This window comes from Sorex araneus, chromosome 6 (genome assembly GCF_027595985.1).
Source record: "Sorex araneus isolate mSorAra2 chromosome 6, mSorAra2.pri, whole genome shotgun sequence".
NCBI classification, from domain to species: Eukaryota; Metazoa; Chordata; class Mammalia; order Eulipotyphla; family Soricidae; genus Sorex; species Sorex araneus.
Genome location: NC_073307.1, coordinates 101,024,348 through 101,039,715, shown reverse-complemented (window position 1 = coordinate 101,039,715; position 15,368 = coordinate 101,024,348). Strand labels below are relative to the sequence as shown.

Sequence of the window (15,368 nt, the reverse complement as noted above, 5' to 3'; positions counted from 1 at the left end):
GTAGTGGCATTTTCTCATGTGAGACAAGGTGTGACTGAGGGAAGCCATCTTGCTGATGAGAGAATGAGTTTGAAATTCAGTCCTGCTTTCTGTGGTTGACTCCAGACTGGTCCATTAACCTTTTGCAGCATCTTTAATGGAAGTAAGCACCACAACTTAGAGTGTGAAGTCCAGTGGTAATATCTTGCTAATTGGCATGTTCAAAAGAATAAAAGAATAAATTAAGTAATGCACTGAGCCATAGCACAGAGGGTAGGGCGTTTGCCTTTCACGCAGTCAACCCGGGTTCGATTCCTCTGCCCCTCTGAGAGAGCCCGGGCTGGCAAGCTACCGAGAGTATCTCACCCACACAGACAGAGCCTGGCAAGCTTCCCACAGCATACTCGATATGCCAAAAACAGTAAAAACAAGTCTCACAATGGAGACGTTGCTGGTGCCCGCTCGAACAAATCAATGAGCAACGGGATGACAGTGACAGATGCACTGAGCATAACGCACGGCACAAAGTGGCCTTTCGATAAAGTAGTTATCGATTATTATGAGACAACTGGAAGCCAGAAAGCTTCTGTTACGATCAATCGCTTCTTAAACAGGTCAGAAGTCATCGTGCAGTGTTAACTAGCTGCGATGAATGAGTCAGGAATCCCGTCCTCGAGGAGCTTCCAGACCAATATGGGAAAACGGTACTAACGCACAAGACGCCGATGCAATGGCAGGATCTGCAAAGGACGGGACGACACCGAGAGAGCAGTTAGCCTCCGCAGGGGACCAGGGGCGGAGGTGGTGGAGGAGACAGCCGCAGCGAGGGCGGCGACGGGAGGACGTCCGCGCGTCCCTGAAGCCGCCGGAACCAAGGTGCTGCGGCAGCCGACGGCCCCGGCCGGATACCGTTCCTGGACCCGACCGAGGTCGTTCCGTCAGTGTTCTCCGACGTCCGGGGATCGCGGCTGCCCTGCTCGTGCTTCCGCTCGCGCCGCTGCGGCCCGCAGCCCTGAAGGATGAGCGGAGCGCTGGCCAAGGTAACGGGGATCCCGGCGGCGGGGCGGCGGCGCGGGGAGGTGGCCCGGCTGGAACCCGGAGCCCGGACAGGCCGCGCTTCCCAGGAGCCCCCGCGGCCCCCCGCGCGCCCCGCCCCCTGCGCTGCCCCCGCGCCGCTCGCGGGCCTGCAGCGTGGAGAGTCGCGCGCTGGAATCGCGCCTTTGGGGTTGGGCCTGACCCTCTGTGTGACCTTGAGTAGGTCACTTTATTTGGGTGTAAAGTCATTTATTTACAGATTTAAATTTTTTTTTTAGAATACCTTCTTTTTTTTTTCTTTTTTACGAGTTAACGTTAACAGTTTTATTTAAATTGATGCACGGATTAGAATGTGTGGCAGGGGCTGGAGTGATAGCACAGCGGGTAGGCGTTTGCCTTGCACGCGAGCGACCCGGGTTCGAATCCCAGCATCCCATATGGTCCCCTGAGCACCGCCAGGGGTGATTCCTGAGTGCAGAGCCAGGAGTAACCCCTGGGCATCGCTGGGTGTGACCCAAAAAGCAAACAACAACAACAACAACAAAAAGAATGTGTGGCAACGTGAGGATAAAAGGGTAATGAGGGAAAGATACAGTTTTGGGGAAAAAAATTTAATGTACAGTTTTGTGGATGTCAGGAGTTTAGCATTATTCATCTGTATTGTGTGTATGTGTCACCACCGCTGTAATACATCTCTTACCGGGGGCCGGAGAGATAGTACAGTGGGTAGGGCACTTGCCTTGCACACAGCTAACCTGGGTTCCGTCCCTGGCATCCCGTATGGTTCCCCAAGCACCACCAGAAGTGATCTCAGTGCAAAGCCAGGAGTAACCCCTTGAGCATCGCAGGATGTGCTCCCCTACCCACCCCCAAAACCAAACGAAAATTAAAAGTCCCTCTCACATGTATGGGATATAAAGAAACATTGTAACAGTAGGACAGTGGGTCCTTGCTCGCAGCTGCCTTGGGTCCCATCACAGTGCCTTGAGCACTACCAGGAGTGATCCCAGAGTGCAGAGCCAGGAGTAACTCTTGAGCATGGTGGGGTGTAACCCCCAAATTTCACATGTGGGATATAAAGAAACATAATAAGGCTCTGGACAGTGGGTCTTTGCACAAGGCCACCCCAGGTTCGGTTCCATCCCTGGGACCCCCATATAGTCCATCGACTACTGCCAGGAGTGATTCTTGAGCACAGAGCCAAGAGTAAGCCCTGAGCACTGGTGCATGTGGCCCTGAAACAAAAAAAAAAAAAAGAAAAGAAGAGAGAGAGAAAAATAATAAGGGAACAACAAATGGCCAAAGCCAGGGAGTTTTGTCTATGGAACTGAGCCTAGAGGGGGAAGGTGGGATGGTGGTGACTGGGCTGATCCCCTGGGTGGCGGGAGGAAAGAATCAGGGTCTCTGGGTGTGGGCAAGGTGTTGGAATGATGTATTCCCCCATGAAGAAATGTGGTCACTAACAGTACTAATGAAGAAAAGCATCATTAACAGTATTGGAAATCCCTGTGCCTCAATAAGAATGGTTAAAAATAGAAAAAGAAGGGTAGTAAATTATGTTTTCACTTGCAATTCTTATTTTAGAGACTAACAAATCAGTGAACCTCTGTAAGTGTTGTTGGCAAGAGCTGTTCCATATCTCTTAAGATTCCATTGTCCTCTCTCAGTTGTAACATGCTGCTTAAAATAATGATTTATTTTGGGGGCTGGATAGGTAATACAGCAGCTAAGACATGTGGGGTGACTCGGGTTCGATCCCTGACATCCCATATGATATCCTGAGCCCCACCAGGGGTCATCCCTAAGCACAGAGCCAGGAGTAAGCCTGAGTATTGCCAGGAGTGACCCCAAGACAAAACAAAAGACTTATTTTTAGTAATTTATGGTAGAAAATTATTTTAGGCATTCACTGTAGACTATCTCCATTACACATAAATTGGCATGATCACCTCTGCTCATGGATATAATGTAACTCTTGGATGTCCAGGTTTGTTCCTCACTTCTTCCTTTATCAAACTTAATGTTCCTCTCTAGAGCTGGGTTATGAGTTTTTGTGCTGGTGGTGTAGAAAATTAGTTTTGACTTGTCCCGTTGTGGAGAAGCCCCATGTTATTTGTTTATTTGTTTGTTTGTTTGTTTGTTTTTGGACCCCGTATGGTGATGATAAAGGGCTTCTCTGGGCTCTGCACTCAGAAATTACTCCTGGCAGTGCTTGGGGGACTCTGTGGATGCTGAGGATGGAACCCAGGTCAGCCTCATGTCGGGCAAGCACCTACCCACTGTACTATCTCTTCAGTCCTACCCGAGTTCTTTTGAACACACGTTTCTTTTTCTCCTCGACTTTTAAGTAAATTAAAAAAAATATATTTTTGTTGTTTGTTTTTTTGGGGGTCACACTTGGTAATGCTTAGTGGTTACTCCTGGCTCAAGGATCACTCCTGGCATGCTCTGGGACCATTTGGGACAATGGGGATCGAACACAGGTCTTCCGCTTGCAAGGCAAGTGCCCTACTGCTGTACTATTGCTCCGGCCCTTTACTACTGAACTCTTGATCCTTGACCCTGTGGATCCTTACTTGACTTGCTCTCACCCTTTTACTCATGTGGGGGTGATGGCAGTGGTGGTGGTTAGAGGGTTTCAAGTTCTTCAATATTTTCAGATTTAGAAAGATAAAAAAAAATTATTCAAATAGAAATACTCAGACTCAGAAAAATACAGTGCTTATTGAAAAGTAGTGGAGAAAAAAACTCCCTTGCCAGCACCTGAGAGATAGTACAGCTGGTAGAGCACTCGGCCTGGCGGGAGTAGATCTCAGTCACTCCATATTGTCCCCTAAGCACTGTCAGAAGTGATCCCCGGGCATGGACAGTCTTTCAAAAGCTAGAAATTGAGCTTCCATATGACCCTGCAATACCATTTCTGGGAATATATCCCGAGGATGCAAAAGAGCATAATAGAAATGACATCTGTACCTATATGTTCATCGCAGCACTGTTCACAATAGCCAAAATCTGGAAACAACCTGAGTTCCCTGAAACAGATGACTGGTTAAAGAAACTTCGGTACGCCTACATAATAGAATACTACACAGCTGTTAGGAGAGATGAAGTCATGAAATTTGCTTATAAATGGATAGACATGGAGAGTATCATGCTAAGTGAAGTGAGTTAGAAAGAAAGACATAGACAGACATAGAAGGACTGCACTCATTTGTGGAGTATAGAATAACATCACATGAGGCTGAAACCCAAGGACAGTAGATACAAGGGCCAGGAGGATTGCTCTATAGCTGGAAGCCTGCTTCATGAGTGGAGGGGAGAAGCAAATGGAATAGAGAAGGGATTACTAAGAAAATGATGGCTGGAGGAACCAGTTGGGATGGGAGATGCATGCCGAAAGTAGATAATGGACCAAACATGATGACCTCTCAGTGTCTCTGCTACAAGCCATAATGCCCAAAAGTAGAGAGAGAATATGGGGAATATTGTCTGCCATGGAGGAAGGGGGAGGGTGGGAAAGGGGGGTATACCCGGGATATTGGTGGTGGGGAATGTGCACTGGTGGAGGGATGGGTGGTTGATCATTGTGTGATTGTAACCCAAACATGAAAGCTTGTAACTATTCACGGTGATCCAATAAAATTAAAAAAAAAAAAAAGGAAAAAAAAAGAAGTGATCCCTGAGCATAGAGCCAGAAATAAATCCTAAGTACTGGCCAGGTGTAGCCCCTAAACCAAAACAAAATAAGAGTTAATTTCCTGGCCAGGAGGAACTTAGTGTAAGACTAAGTTAAAGTGTGTTTTGTTTTGTAGGGACCTTTTATAGGAAAATTGGGTCTGTGCTTTTCTTACCAAGTGATTAGGTAATAAGAAAAGGATGAAAGGGGTCCCTTTCATGTTGTTTAGATAAGTCTAACATCCCTCTATTTCCGGTGAGGCCTGGGATAATGTCATCTTCCTTGGCTTTGGGTCATTTAGGACTTCTTTGACCTTCTGCCCTGACACAAACGTCTTTGTCTTTTAGTCTTCTGTGAGCCAGCTAAGGTCTGGGGCATCATTTAATCTATTTGTCCTAAGGTATGGCTGTGGGAAACTATAGACTCCCCTCAGTTTCAAAAAGAGCTCAGGACACCGCAGAAATGTCTAGAATGTAGAATGGAGACAGCCAACATGGAGCCACTCTTTTTTTTTTTTTTTTTTTTTTTGCTTTTTTGGGTCACACCCGGCAAGGCACAGGGGTTACTCCTGGCTCTGCACTCAGGAATTACTCCTGGCGGTGCTCAGGGGACCATATGGGATGCTGGGAATCGAACCCAGGTTGGCTGCCTGCAAGGTAAATGTCCTACCTGCTCTGCTATTGCTCCAGCCCCTGGAGCCACTCTTATCAGCTGGCAGAGGGAAACTGAGGCTTCTTCTCTCATTACCACCTATCAAAATGCTTCATGCTTCCAGGTCCTGTACAAATATCTTTTTCCTAATCACCTTTCTAGCCCCCTTCTGCTAAATTTCCTAATTATATTCTGACCTGTCTTGTTAGTTCATCTTTTGGCATCTAATCATATGCAGTTTTATTTATGATCATCTTTGTCTCAGCCTGTGTGGAAGTACTAGTTAATACTCTAATTTATAAAGAAACTTCACTGACTAGGTATCATTCCTGGATTCTAATTCTTGCTGATTTTGAGGTCTTAAGCAGTTTATGTTTATTAGTTAAGTTTTTTTGGTTTTGGATCATACCAGTGACGCTCAGGAGTTACTTCCTGGCTTTATGCTTAGGGATCACTCATATGATCCATTTGGGAGCCATATGGGATGGCTGGGGATCGAACCCTTGTTGGCTGCATGCAAGGCAAGCGCCTTACCTGCTGTTCTCGCTCCACTTCTGCTTTAGTTTCATGACTGAAAAATTCAGATGATACCCACAATATGGGATTATAGAGATTCAGAAGGACAATGTAGGGACTAGAGGGGTAGCACAGGGGTTAAGGCTGGGTTCAATTCCCAGCATCACATATGGTGCCCCAAGCCCCATCAGGAGTGATCCCTGAAGACAGAGCCAGAAGTAAACCCTGAGCAAGTAAACCCTGAGCACCACTGGGTGTGGCTCCAATCACTGACCCCCCCCATCAAAAGAAACCAATGTAAGGGTACTTTGTAAAGTATGGAGGAATATTTATATTATTCTTTAGTGGATAAATGTTCATTTGCATCATCATTATTATTATTATTACTATTATTTGGCTTTTTTGGGTCACACCGGGCAATGCACAAGGGTTACTCCTGGATCTGCACTCAAGAATTACTTCTGGCGGTGCTCAGGGGACCATATGGGATGCTGGGAATTGAACCTGGATTAACTGCATGCAAGGCAAACGCCCTATCCACTGTGCTATCGCTCCAGCCCCTCATTTGCATTATTTTTTTTTCTTCACAATTTTATGAGAGAATCTTGGCAGGTACTACAACAAATGAGGAAATGGAAGTTACTAGCAAGTTATCTATTATATAATGTATTTTCATATGTTCTCTGGAAAGCCTGAGTGAATGAATGTCTTGATTATAGGTCTACAGCTCTTACGTGGTAGTATTTAGACTGGACCCTCAATTTTCTCTCCTTTCTGCATAAGAAAGACAATGCCTTTTTTTCTAAGTATTTCACATCTCACTAATTTGATAATAATCTTGATTTTCTTCATCAGTGAAGTGAGAAGTAAAAAATTATTTGATGTTCCCAATTGTCAGTACTTCTGTTTTATGTGACCAATACAGCATTATTATACTGATCTCATACTGCAATGTAATAAATTGTTTGCATGGAGCCAGAAAAATAGTACAGTGGGTAAGCTTGCTTTGCACACAGCCACCTGTTTCATCCCCAGTACCCCCATATGGTCCCCCAAGTTCCAAGTTCCAGCAGAAGTGATTTCTGGGGGGCTGAGGTGATAGTTCAGCAGGTTGGGCATTTGCCTTGCATGCAGCCGACCCAGGTTCGATTCCCAGTATCCCATATGGTCCCTTGAGCACCACCAGGAGTGATTCCTGAGTGCAGAGCCAGGAATAACCCTTGAGCATTGCCAGGTGTGACCCCCCCGCCCCCCCGCAAAAAAGGCAAAAAAAAAAAAAAGGCAGACGTGATTCCTGAGCACAGAACCAGGCATAAGTCTTGAGGACTATTGGGTATGGCCCCCAAATCAATAATAAATAGGAAATAATTTGAACATCTACTTTCCTGCATAAAAAAATTCGAAGGAGGTTATAGTTTCTTCATGTCGTTATGTAACCAGCCTACAGTGTTCTTGGCTTAAAGCAAGTAGCTGATCAGTATTGAATGAATAAGTAATGAACAAATGTTGGCATTTAAGTACAGAAAAGATTGAAACGAGGAGCCGGAGCAATAGTACAGTGAGTAGGGCATTTACCTTGAACGAGGTCGACCTGGGTTTGATCCCGGTGTCCCATATAGTCCCCTGAGCATTGGTAGGAATAATTCCTGAGTGGAGAGCCAGGAGTAAATCCTGAGCATCGCTGGATATGACCCAAAAAACAAATAAACAAACAAAAACCACCCACAGAACCTCAACCAATTAAAAAAAAAAGAAAAGAAAAGAAGAGACTGTGATGAGAACTTAAACTCTTTAGTTCAGTGCTTGTCAGTCTTTAGCAAATTGTCTTAAATTTTAAATGAGTGAGAAGCCCTTAGGTGAGTGAAAGGCCCGCTATACTGGAGTAAGACTGGGTGGAATCACATTCCCCTTTGTGTCAACAGAAGTAATCAAGCAGGGTGGACCCAATTAAGATACTGATGCTGATATTCATCAGGCCACAGAATGCATATTGATTAGTCAAGATGACAGGATATTATCTGTGGAGGTCAGAATACACCAGGGAATGGATAATGACTTGTCTTCTGAATTGATTTCCATAGAAAAATGGGATGGCCTTGGACTGTTAGATTGAAGTCTGGGTGTTGTCTACCCTGAGATTCCCATTTTTTTTTGCCAGGATTATGTTGACCTACGAGAACGTAATTCGGGAAGCAGTAGCAATCACAAAAGATTGAATCTTAACTTGTCCAGAAGGAAAAGCTTGGCGTCTAATCGCCTAGATGATGAGGTATTTTCCAGTGAAAAATCTGAATGCACAGTTCATGTGAAGAAATAGCAGTGAGCATTGAAACAAATGTCAAACCAACAGCCATGAATGAACCAGAAAGTCCTGTTGTGGACTCAGAGGATGCAGATTTCAACTTGCTTCGAAGGGCAGGGGAAAGGTCAAGATAGGAGCTATGTTTCTGGTTCTTACATAAACTGTAAGTTCTGGAAGACAGATACTGGAAGATTTCTAGAAATTTTTTTATTTTTTATTTTTTTGCTTTTTGGGTCACACCCAGTGGTGCACAAAGGTTACTCCTGGCTCTGCACTCAGGAATTACTCCTGACGGTACTCAGGGGACCATATGGGATGCTGGGATTCGAACCTGGGTCGGCTGCGTGCAAGGCAAACGCCCTCCCCGCTGTGCTATCACTCCAGCCCCTAGAAAATGGTTTTTGGTTTGTTTTGTACAAGTATTTCTTTTCAGCAGCAGTGATTTTCTATCTAGTATTGTAATTTTGATGGTTTGTGTTACCTAATAGAAGAGGATAATCACCACAGCTGATCTGATCACTGGCAGTGTGCCTAGGCCAGGGATGTCTATGGTTCAGCCAGTAGAGCATGTACCCTGTAGGTTCCATGCCCTGGGGTTGATATGTGGCCCCACCACAGGTCTTTTGAAAGTGAATCAAGTCCTGGAGAAATAGAAAGTTGGGAGAAATAGGGCGTTCATGGGAGTCAGAGATGGCCTAAACCCCCCCCCCCCCCCCCGCAGTGATGGTGGTGTGAAGGAAGAGATTTCTTTTTGAGAGAGAGGGGAAGGGGGAGGGATGGAGGGAGGGAGGAAAGGAGAGAGAGAGAGAGAGACAGACAGACAGAGAGAGACAGAGAGAGAGAGAATTTATATATCATAACTTTTAGTCTTTGAAACTGGAAAATTTAGTGTTTCACAAAGTTTATTCATAAAGTTGTATAGTCATCACTGTTATCTAATTCCAGAACTTCTTGTCATCCTAGTTAGTACAGATAGTACTAACTGGAGAAATAAATAGTGGGGAGGGTTCTTACCTTGCATGTAGCTGACTTGTGTTCGATACTTGCCACTCCTTATGGCTGGCTACCTGAGTGCAGCCAGGAGTAATTCCTGAGTGCAGGGCCAGGAGTAACCCCTGAGCATCGACGGGTGTGCCCTCCCCCCTTGAGAGTGTAGCAGTGAAAGCATAGCCTTTGGATTTAGTCAGACTTAGGTTTGAGTTCTTGGCATCTCCTATCAAACCCCTAACTCTGGGCAACTTACTGAAGTTTCTGTTCTTATTCCTTTGTGGAATAGAGGCGATTAACTCAATAATGCCACAATCAGAGAATGGCCATAAAGATGGAAAGGGGCAGAAACAATAGTATAGCTGGTAGGGTGCTTGTCTTGCCTTGCACGTGGCCCACCCAGGTTCGATGTCCAGCTTCCCATATGGTCATCCACGCACCTCCAGCAGTAATTCCAGAGAGCAGAGCCCGGCATTATCTCTGAGCATCTCTCTGTGTGGCCCCCAAACAGACAAACAACAACAACAACAAAAAGATTAAAAAATATATAAAGTGCTTAGCACCAAGGCCATATTCCGAGTGAGAGTAACAATTTTGCACATGTGTGTGTGGTGCCAGGGATCAAATGCAGGTCTCCTGCACCACGGCAAGCGTCTTGTAGTAGTGCCACAGCTCAGGCCCCAGCAGTGCTATTATGAATAACATTTGTTAGTATACAGATATGTTTTGTTAATATTGATTTAAAAATCATTCAGGTGCCTGACTTATTGGTGTCACCGGCGCCCCCGGCCCTGGTGTTTGAAGCTGCTCACCCAGTATAGATTTTGCTCTGTGACTTCAGTTCTTTGGTATTGGCCAGTCCTTCCCTGGTTCCTGACTCCCCAGCCCATGGGAACAAGTATTTTTGTCACTTACTGCGGCAGCTGTGTCCTCATTCATTCATTCAGCAGCATCACCGCCCTCTTCCGTTTGCTTCAGGGCTGGAGCTGCTCTTATCTGCTGACTGAGGGAAGGGTGTTTGTGTGCATCCAGTCCTAAAATAGATGACTTTTGTCCGGATAAATAATGCCAAGCATTGCAGGGAGAGGAAGCGCATTTTCCAGTGCTGAAAGGGAGATTTTACACCATAATTTGAATGTCTTCCAGAAAGTTGTCAACGCTTAGGACTGGCTTTCAGGTAATTAAATCTTTAGCTTTTGTAGAGAAATCTGAACAATTAAAGAGAAATGAGTCTACCCAGATCTTTCTCCTCAGACAATACCACTTTTGTATGAAGTGACCAATTTAAGGATCTCTTCTATTCTGCCGGTCATGGTTGATAGATCTAAGGCCTGGGAAGAATTTAAGAGCCTTAGGAGCCCGGTGCTCTTGCTTTTTCTTTTCCTTTTCTCTCATTTTGATTCTGGGCTACACCTGGTTGTGCTCAGGGGCTACTCCCAACTCTGTGTTCAGGAGTGACTCCTGGCTCTGTGCTCGGGAGACTGGGGATGGAACACAGGCCTCCCATGTGCAAAGTGTGCACTCAGCCTGTTCAGCTGTCTCTCTGGCCCCTCTTGTGTTTTCCAGCGAGGGGAGGAAATAGCTGAGCCATCGTGGTTTGTGAGGGAAGCAGGAAGCTGGCCAGAACCCTTCCCTCCTGGAGTTGTACCCTACCCCAGATTTTCAGGCCAGCCCAATATTAGATAAGCATATTGCAGACATACTTTCCTATGTCCTTTCACTCCTAGTTGCGGTGCCCTTTGCCCTCGCTTGCGCCTGTTCACATCCTTTCCAGTCTCCAGGACCTCATGTTCTTTGGAGGACATTTTGCAGATTTTCTCTTGTTGCTTGGTGCCCTGTCCGGCAATGTTCAGGGTTTACTCCTGGCCCTGTGCTTACTTCCTAGAAGGGCTCAGGGGATCATATGGGATGTTGGGGATGGAACCCAGGTCATCTGTGTACAAGGCAAGCACCCGACCTGTCGTACTGTCTCTCTCGCCCGTTTTAGGTCTTGGACCACTCCCAGCAGTGCTGGGGGCTGCTCCCAGCAGGGACCATATGGTACTGGGTCTGGAACTTGGGCCTCCCGTATGCAAGTATGTGCTCACCTACTGAGCTCTCACTCTGGCCCTGAAAGTATATTTCTGTCATCTACCTACACCTTTTTTGTTTGTTCTGTTTTGGGGCCACACCAGCAGTGCTTGGGGAGCGGGTAGGGGCTATTCCTGCTTCAGTGTTTAGGAATTGCTTCCAGCGATGCTTTGGGAACTGTACAGTATCGGATCAACCCAAGGCATCTCACACACAAATATGTGCTTCAGCCCTTGAGACTATCCCTCTGACCCTCTGCTTACATTTTTGAAATGGTTTGAGTGAGATAAACTCACATGCCACACATTTCACCCATACAAAGTGTAGAGCGACTTGTAGCATCTTCAGAGTTGTCGTGTAGAACTCAGCACTATCGATTTTGAAATTTTCATTACCCCCTAAAGAAACCGTGTACCCCAGCTTCCTAGATCTTCCGACTCTTAAGTTTTCTTTCTAAAATGCTCTTGTCTGTTATAGATACTTCAAATAAATGGAGTGTACAGTATTTGGTCTTTTGTGATTTCTTTCATTAATAATAATGTTTTCAAGGTGGATCCAAGTTGTTATAGTTTCTAATATCCCTTTTTTTTTTTTTTTTTTTTTTTTGGTTTTTGGGTCACACCTGGCGATGCACAGGGGTTACTCCTGGCTCTGCACTCAGTAATTACTCCTGGCGGTGCTCAGGGGACCATATGGGATGCTGGGATTTGAACCTGGGTCGGCCGCGTGCAAGGCAAATGCCCTACCCGCTATGCTATCACTCCAGCCCCTAATATCCCTTTTTTATTTAGTGCAGCAGTTGGTGTTTAATAGACTTTTAAAAAACATGAAGGCTGGGCTGGAGTGATATAGTACAATGTTTAATAGAGGTCGGGCATTTGCCTTGCATGTGGTCAACTCCCCAACATCCCCAAGGGTCCCCTGCATCCTTCCAGGAATAATTCTTGAGTCCAGAATCAGGAGTTACTCCTAAGCATTGTCAGGTGTGGCCCCAAAACAAGACAAAACAGGGGGCTGGAGCGATAGCACAGCGGGTAGGGCGTTTGCCTTGCACGCGGCCAACCCGGGTTCGAATCCCAGCATCCCATATGGTCCCCTGAGCACCGCCAGGGGTGATTCCTGAGTGCAGAGCCAGGAGTAACCCCTGTGCATCGCCAGGTGTGACCCAAAAAGCAAAAAAAAAAAAAAAAAAAAAAAACAAGACAAAACAAAAAAATCTTGATGCAGCGGAGCTGCAGAATTAGTGCATGTATGACCCAGGTTCAGTCCCTGGCACTGCGTTTGGTTCCTTCATCACTGCCAGGAGTGAGCACAAAACTAGGAGTAGGCTCGGAGCACCACCAGGAGTGCCCACAAACAAAAAATGGGCAGGGGGAATAGGATGGGAGGGCCTACTGTGACAGTAGTGGAGAGAAGTAGGCATTCATGGTGTGCTGGTAGAATGTGTCATGCGCGAAACCCTAGCATTACCGATATCGTAAATCAATTTAAAAAATTTAAAACAACAACAAAAAATAATTTGTTATCTTGTTTGGGGCCAGAGAGATAATACAGCGGTAAGGTGCTTGCCTTGCATGTGGCTGACCTGGGTTCGATCCCTGGCATGGTGTATGGTTTCTGAACAGTACCCAGAGTGACTATTGGGCACAGAGCCAGCAATAGCCCCTGAGCACCACAGAGTGTGGCCTCCCCAAATTAAGAATAAATGAACTATTTTAGGGTTGAAGTGTGTGCATGTGTGTGTGTGTGTGTGTGTGTGTGTGTGTGTGTGTGTGTGTGTTGGGAAATTGAATGCCATATATGCATTGAATAGCTTTCTGTCACTGAGCTATATAAGCTTCATTTTAGAACAGTTTTAGAGTTACAGAATGATTGCAAAGATAGTTCAGAGGATTCCTATGTATACAGTCTTCACTATTATTATCTTACATTAGTATGGTACATTGGTTCATAAATAATGAACTGATATTATTGCTAATTAAAGGGTCTTTTTTTTACTATATATATTTCTTTTTTGGTTCTCTTATTAAGTGGTTTTGGGTCTATACCTGGCGGTGCTCAGGGTTTGTTCCTGGCTCTGGGGTCAGGAATCCCTCCTGGCGGTGCTTGTGGTATATATGTGGTGCTGGGGATTAAACCCGGGTTGCCCATAAGCAAGGAAAGAACCTTACTCTCTGTATAATGTCTCCAGTTCTCAGCATAGATTTTATGCCAATTGGGGGGAGGTATTAAAAAAGTGGGGTGCAGCATTAGGAAGCTTTCAAAGAAATGTGACAGTATTTCTTAAAAGCAGGGTGTGGCCGTGCTGCAGTGACTCGTTGTCCTCACTAGACCACTCTCTGTTCCGTGTGCCACTAGCAGAGCTGCATGCTTCGTATAGAACAGTTCTTGTTGAATGCCAATAGGGCAAAGTAAGATGGAAAGAACCGGGAGAGGGGAGGTTGAGGGCGGAAACTGCTGCAGCTGTCTTGTCTTCTTTTCTCTCTCTTTGTTTTATTGGTGTGGCATCATTTTCGTTATCATCTTTTGGGGCGGGGGGTTGAGGCCTACACCCAGTGGTGCTGAGAGGCTTTTTGCTCTATGCTCAAGTGCTTCTGGTGGTGGTAGGGAGACATGCACTGCTGTGTATTGAAACAGGGCTTCCTACTTGCATCTCTCTGGTCCATCATCATTATTTTATTTATTATTTATTTATCTATTTATTTATTTATTTGCTTTTTGGGTCACACCCGGCTCTCTGGTCCATCATTATTTTATTTATTTATTTATTTATTTATTTATTTGCTTGCTTTTTGGTTTTTGCTTTTTTTTTTTTTTTGGGTCACACCCAGCAATGCACAGGGGTCATTCCTGTCTCTGCACTCAGGAATTACCCCTGGCGGTGCTCAGGGAACCATATGGGATGCTGGGAATCGAACCCGGATCGGCCGTGTGCAAGATAGACGCCCTGCCCGCTGTGCTATCACTCCAGCCCTGCTTGCTTTTTGGATCACACCCGCCAATGCTAAGGGATTAACTTCTGGCTCTGCACTCAGGAATTACTCCTGGCGGTGCTCAGGGGACCATATGGAATGCTGGGAATCCAACCTGGGTTGGTTGGCCGAGTGCAAGGCAAACGCCCTACCTGCTGTGCTATCGCTCAGCCCCACCATCATCATTCTTTTTTTTTTTTTTGCTTTTTGGGTCACACCCAGTGATGCACAGGGGTTATTCCTGGCTCTGCACTCAGGAATTACTCCTGGCAGTGCTCAGGGGACCATATGGGATGCTGGGATTCGAACCTGGGTTGGCCGCGTGCAAGGTAAACACCCTACCCACTGTGCTATCGCTCCAGCCCCCACCATCATCATTCTTAAGAGAGACAGTGTGCTATACTAGTCATAACCGTTGGAGTGAAACAGTCCTTAGTAGCTATAATTTTGGGAACATGACCTCTCTGGGCCCTGTTCTGTCTTGCAATTTTGAGAATCAGGGAAGCAAGAAAGTCCATTACCAGGGACCGGAGTGATAGTACAGCGGAGAGGACGCCTGCCTTGCACACAGCCAACCTGGGTTTCCATATGTCCCTGGCATTCCATATGGTCCCTGGAGCACTGCCAGGAGTGATTCCTGAGTGCAGAGCCAGGAGTAAACCCTGAACATCACCAGGTGTGGCTCAAAAACCAAAAAAAGAAAATAGAAAGCCCCTTACCTGGTGTAGGTGTTTTGACAGATATGTAATAGTTACCAATTGATACTGATCAATAGTTTTTCACTGTCATCACTGTCATCCCGTTGCTCATCGATTTGTTTGAGCGGGCACCAGTAACATCTCTCATTGAGAGACTTATTGTTACTGTTTTTGACATATCCAATACACACGGGTAGCTTGCCAGGCTCTGCCGCGTGGGCTCCATACTCTTGGTAGCTTGCTGGGCTCTCCAAGAGGGGCGGAAGAATTGAACTCGGGTCGGCTGCGTGAAAGGCGAATGCCCAACCACTGTGCTATCGCTCCAGCCGATCAATAATTTAACAGAAGAAAATAAAAAAAAAAGATTGAATTTGGAAGGAGAAAAGGATAAAAGGGGAAAAGTACTAAAGAATGGTACTTCTATTTTTTGAGCATTTCCTACAGTGTAGAATAGGAAATAAAAGAATCTGGATTTGCCAGCA

The 15,368-nt window shown here is 45.7% G+C and overlaps 1 protein-coding gene across 3 annotated transcripts in view; it reads left to right on the top strand.

The window, feature by feature from the left end:
- Nucleotides 1–467: 467 nt before the first annotated feature.
- The window catches only part of MRPL48 (mitochondrial ribosomal protein L48), a 70,339-nt gene continuing 55,438 nt past the window's right edge, over nt 468–15,368 (top strand). The window contains exon 1 of one of the 3 annotated variants that reach the window (XR_008630794.1): nt 468–1,019. Coding sequence is in view for 2 of the 3 variants with exons in the window: in XM_055143932.1 (XP_054999907.1) it covers nt 632–1,019 (388 nt within the window). In the remaining variant the exon portion in view is untranslated. The remainder of the gene's footprint in view (nt 1,020–15,368) is intronic. The other 2 variants (XM_055143932.1, XM_055143933.1) reach the window with 2 other exon arrangements.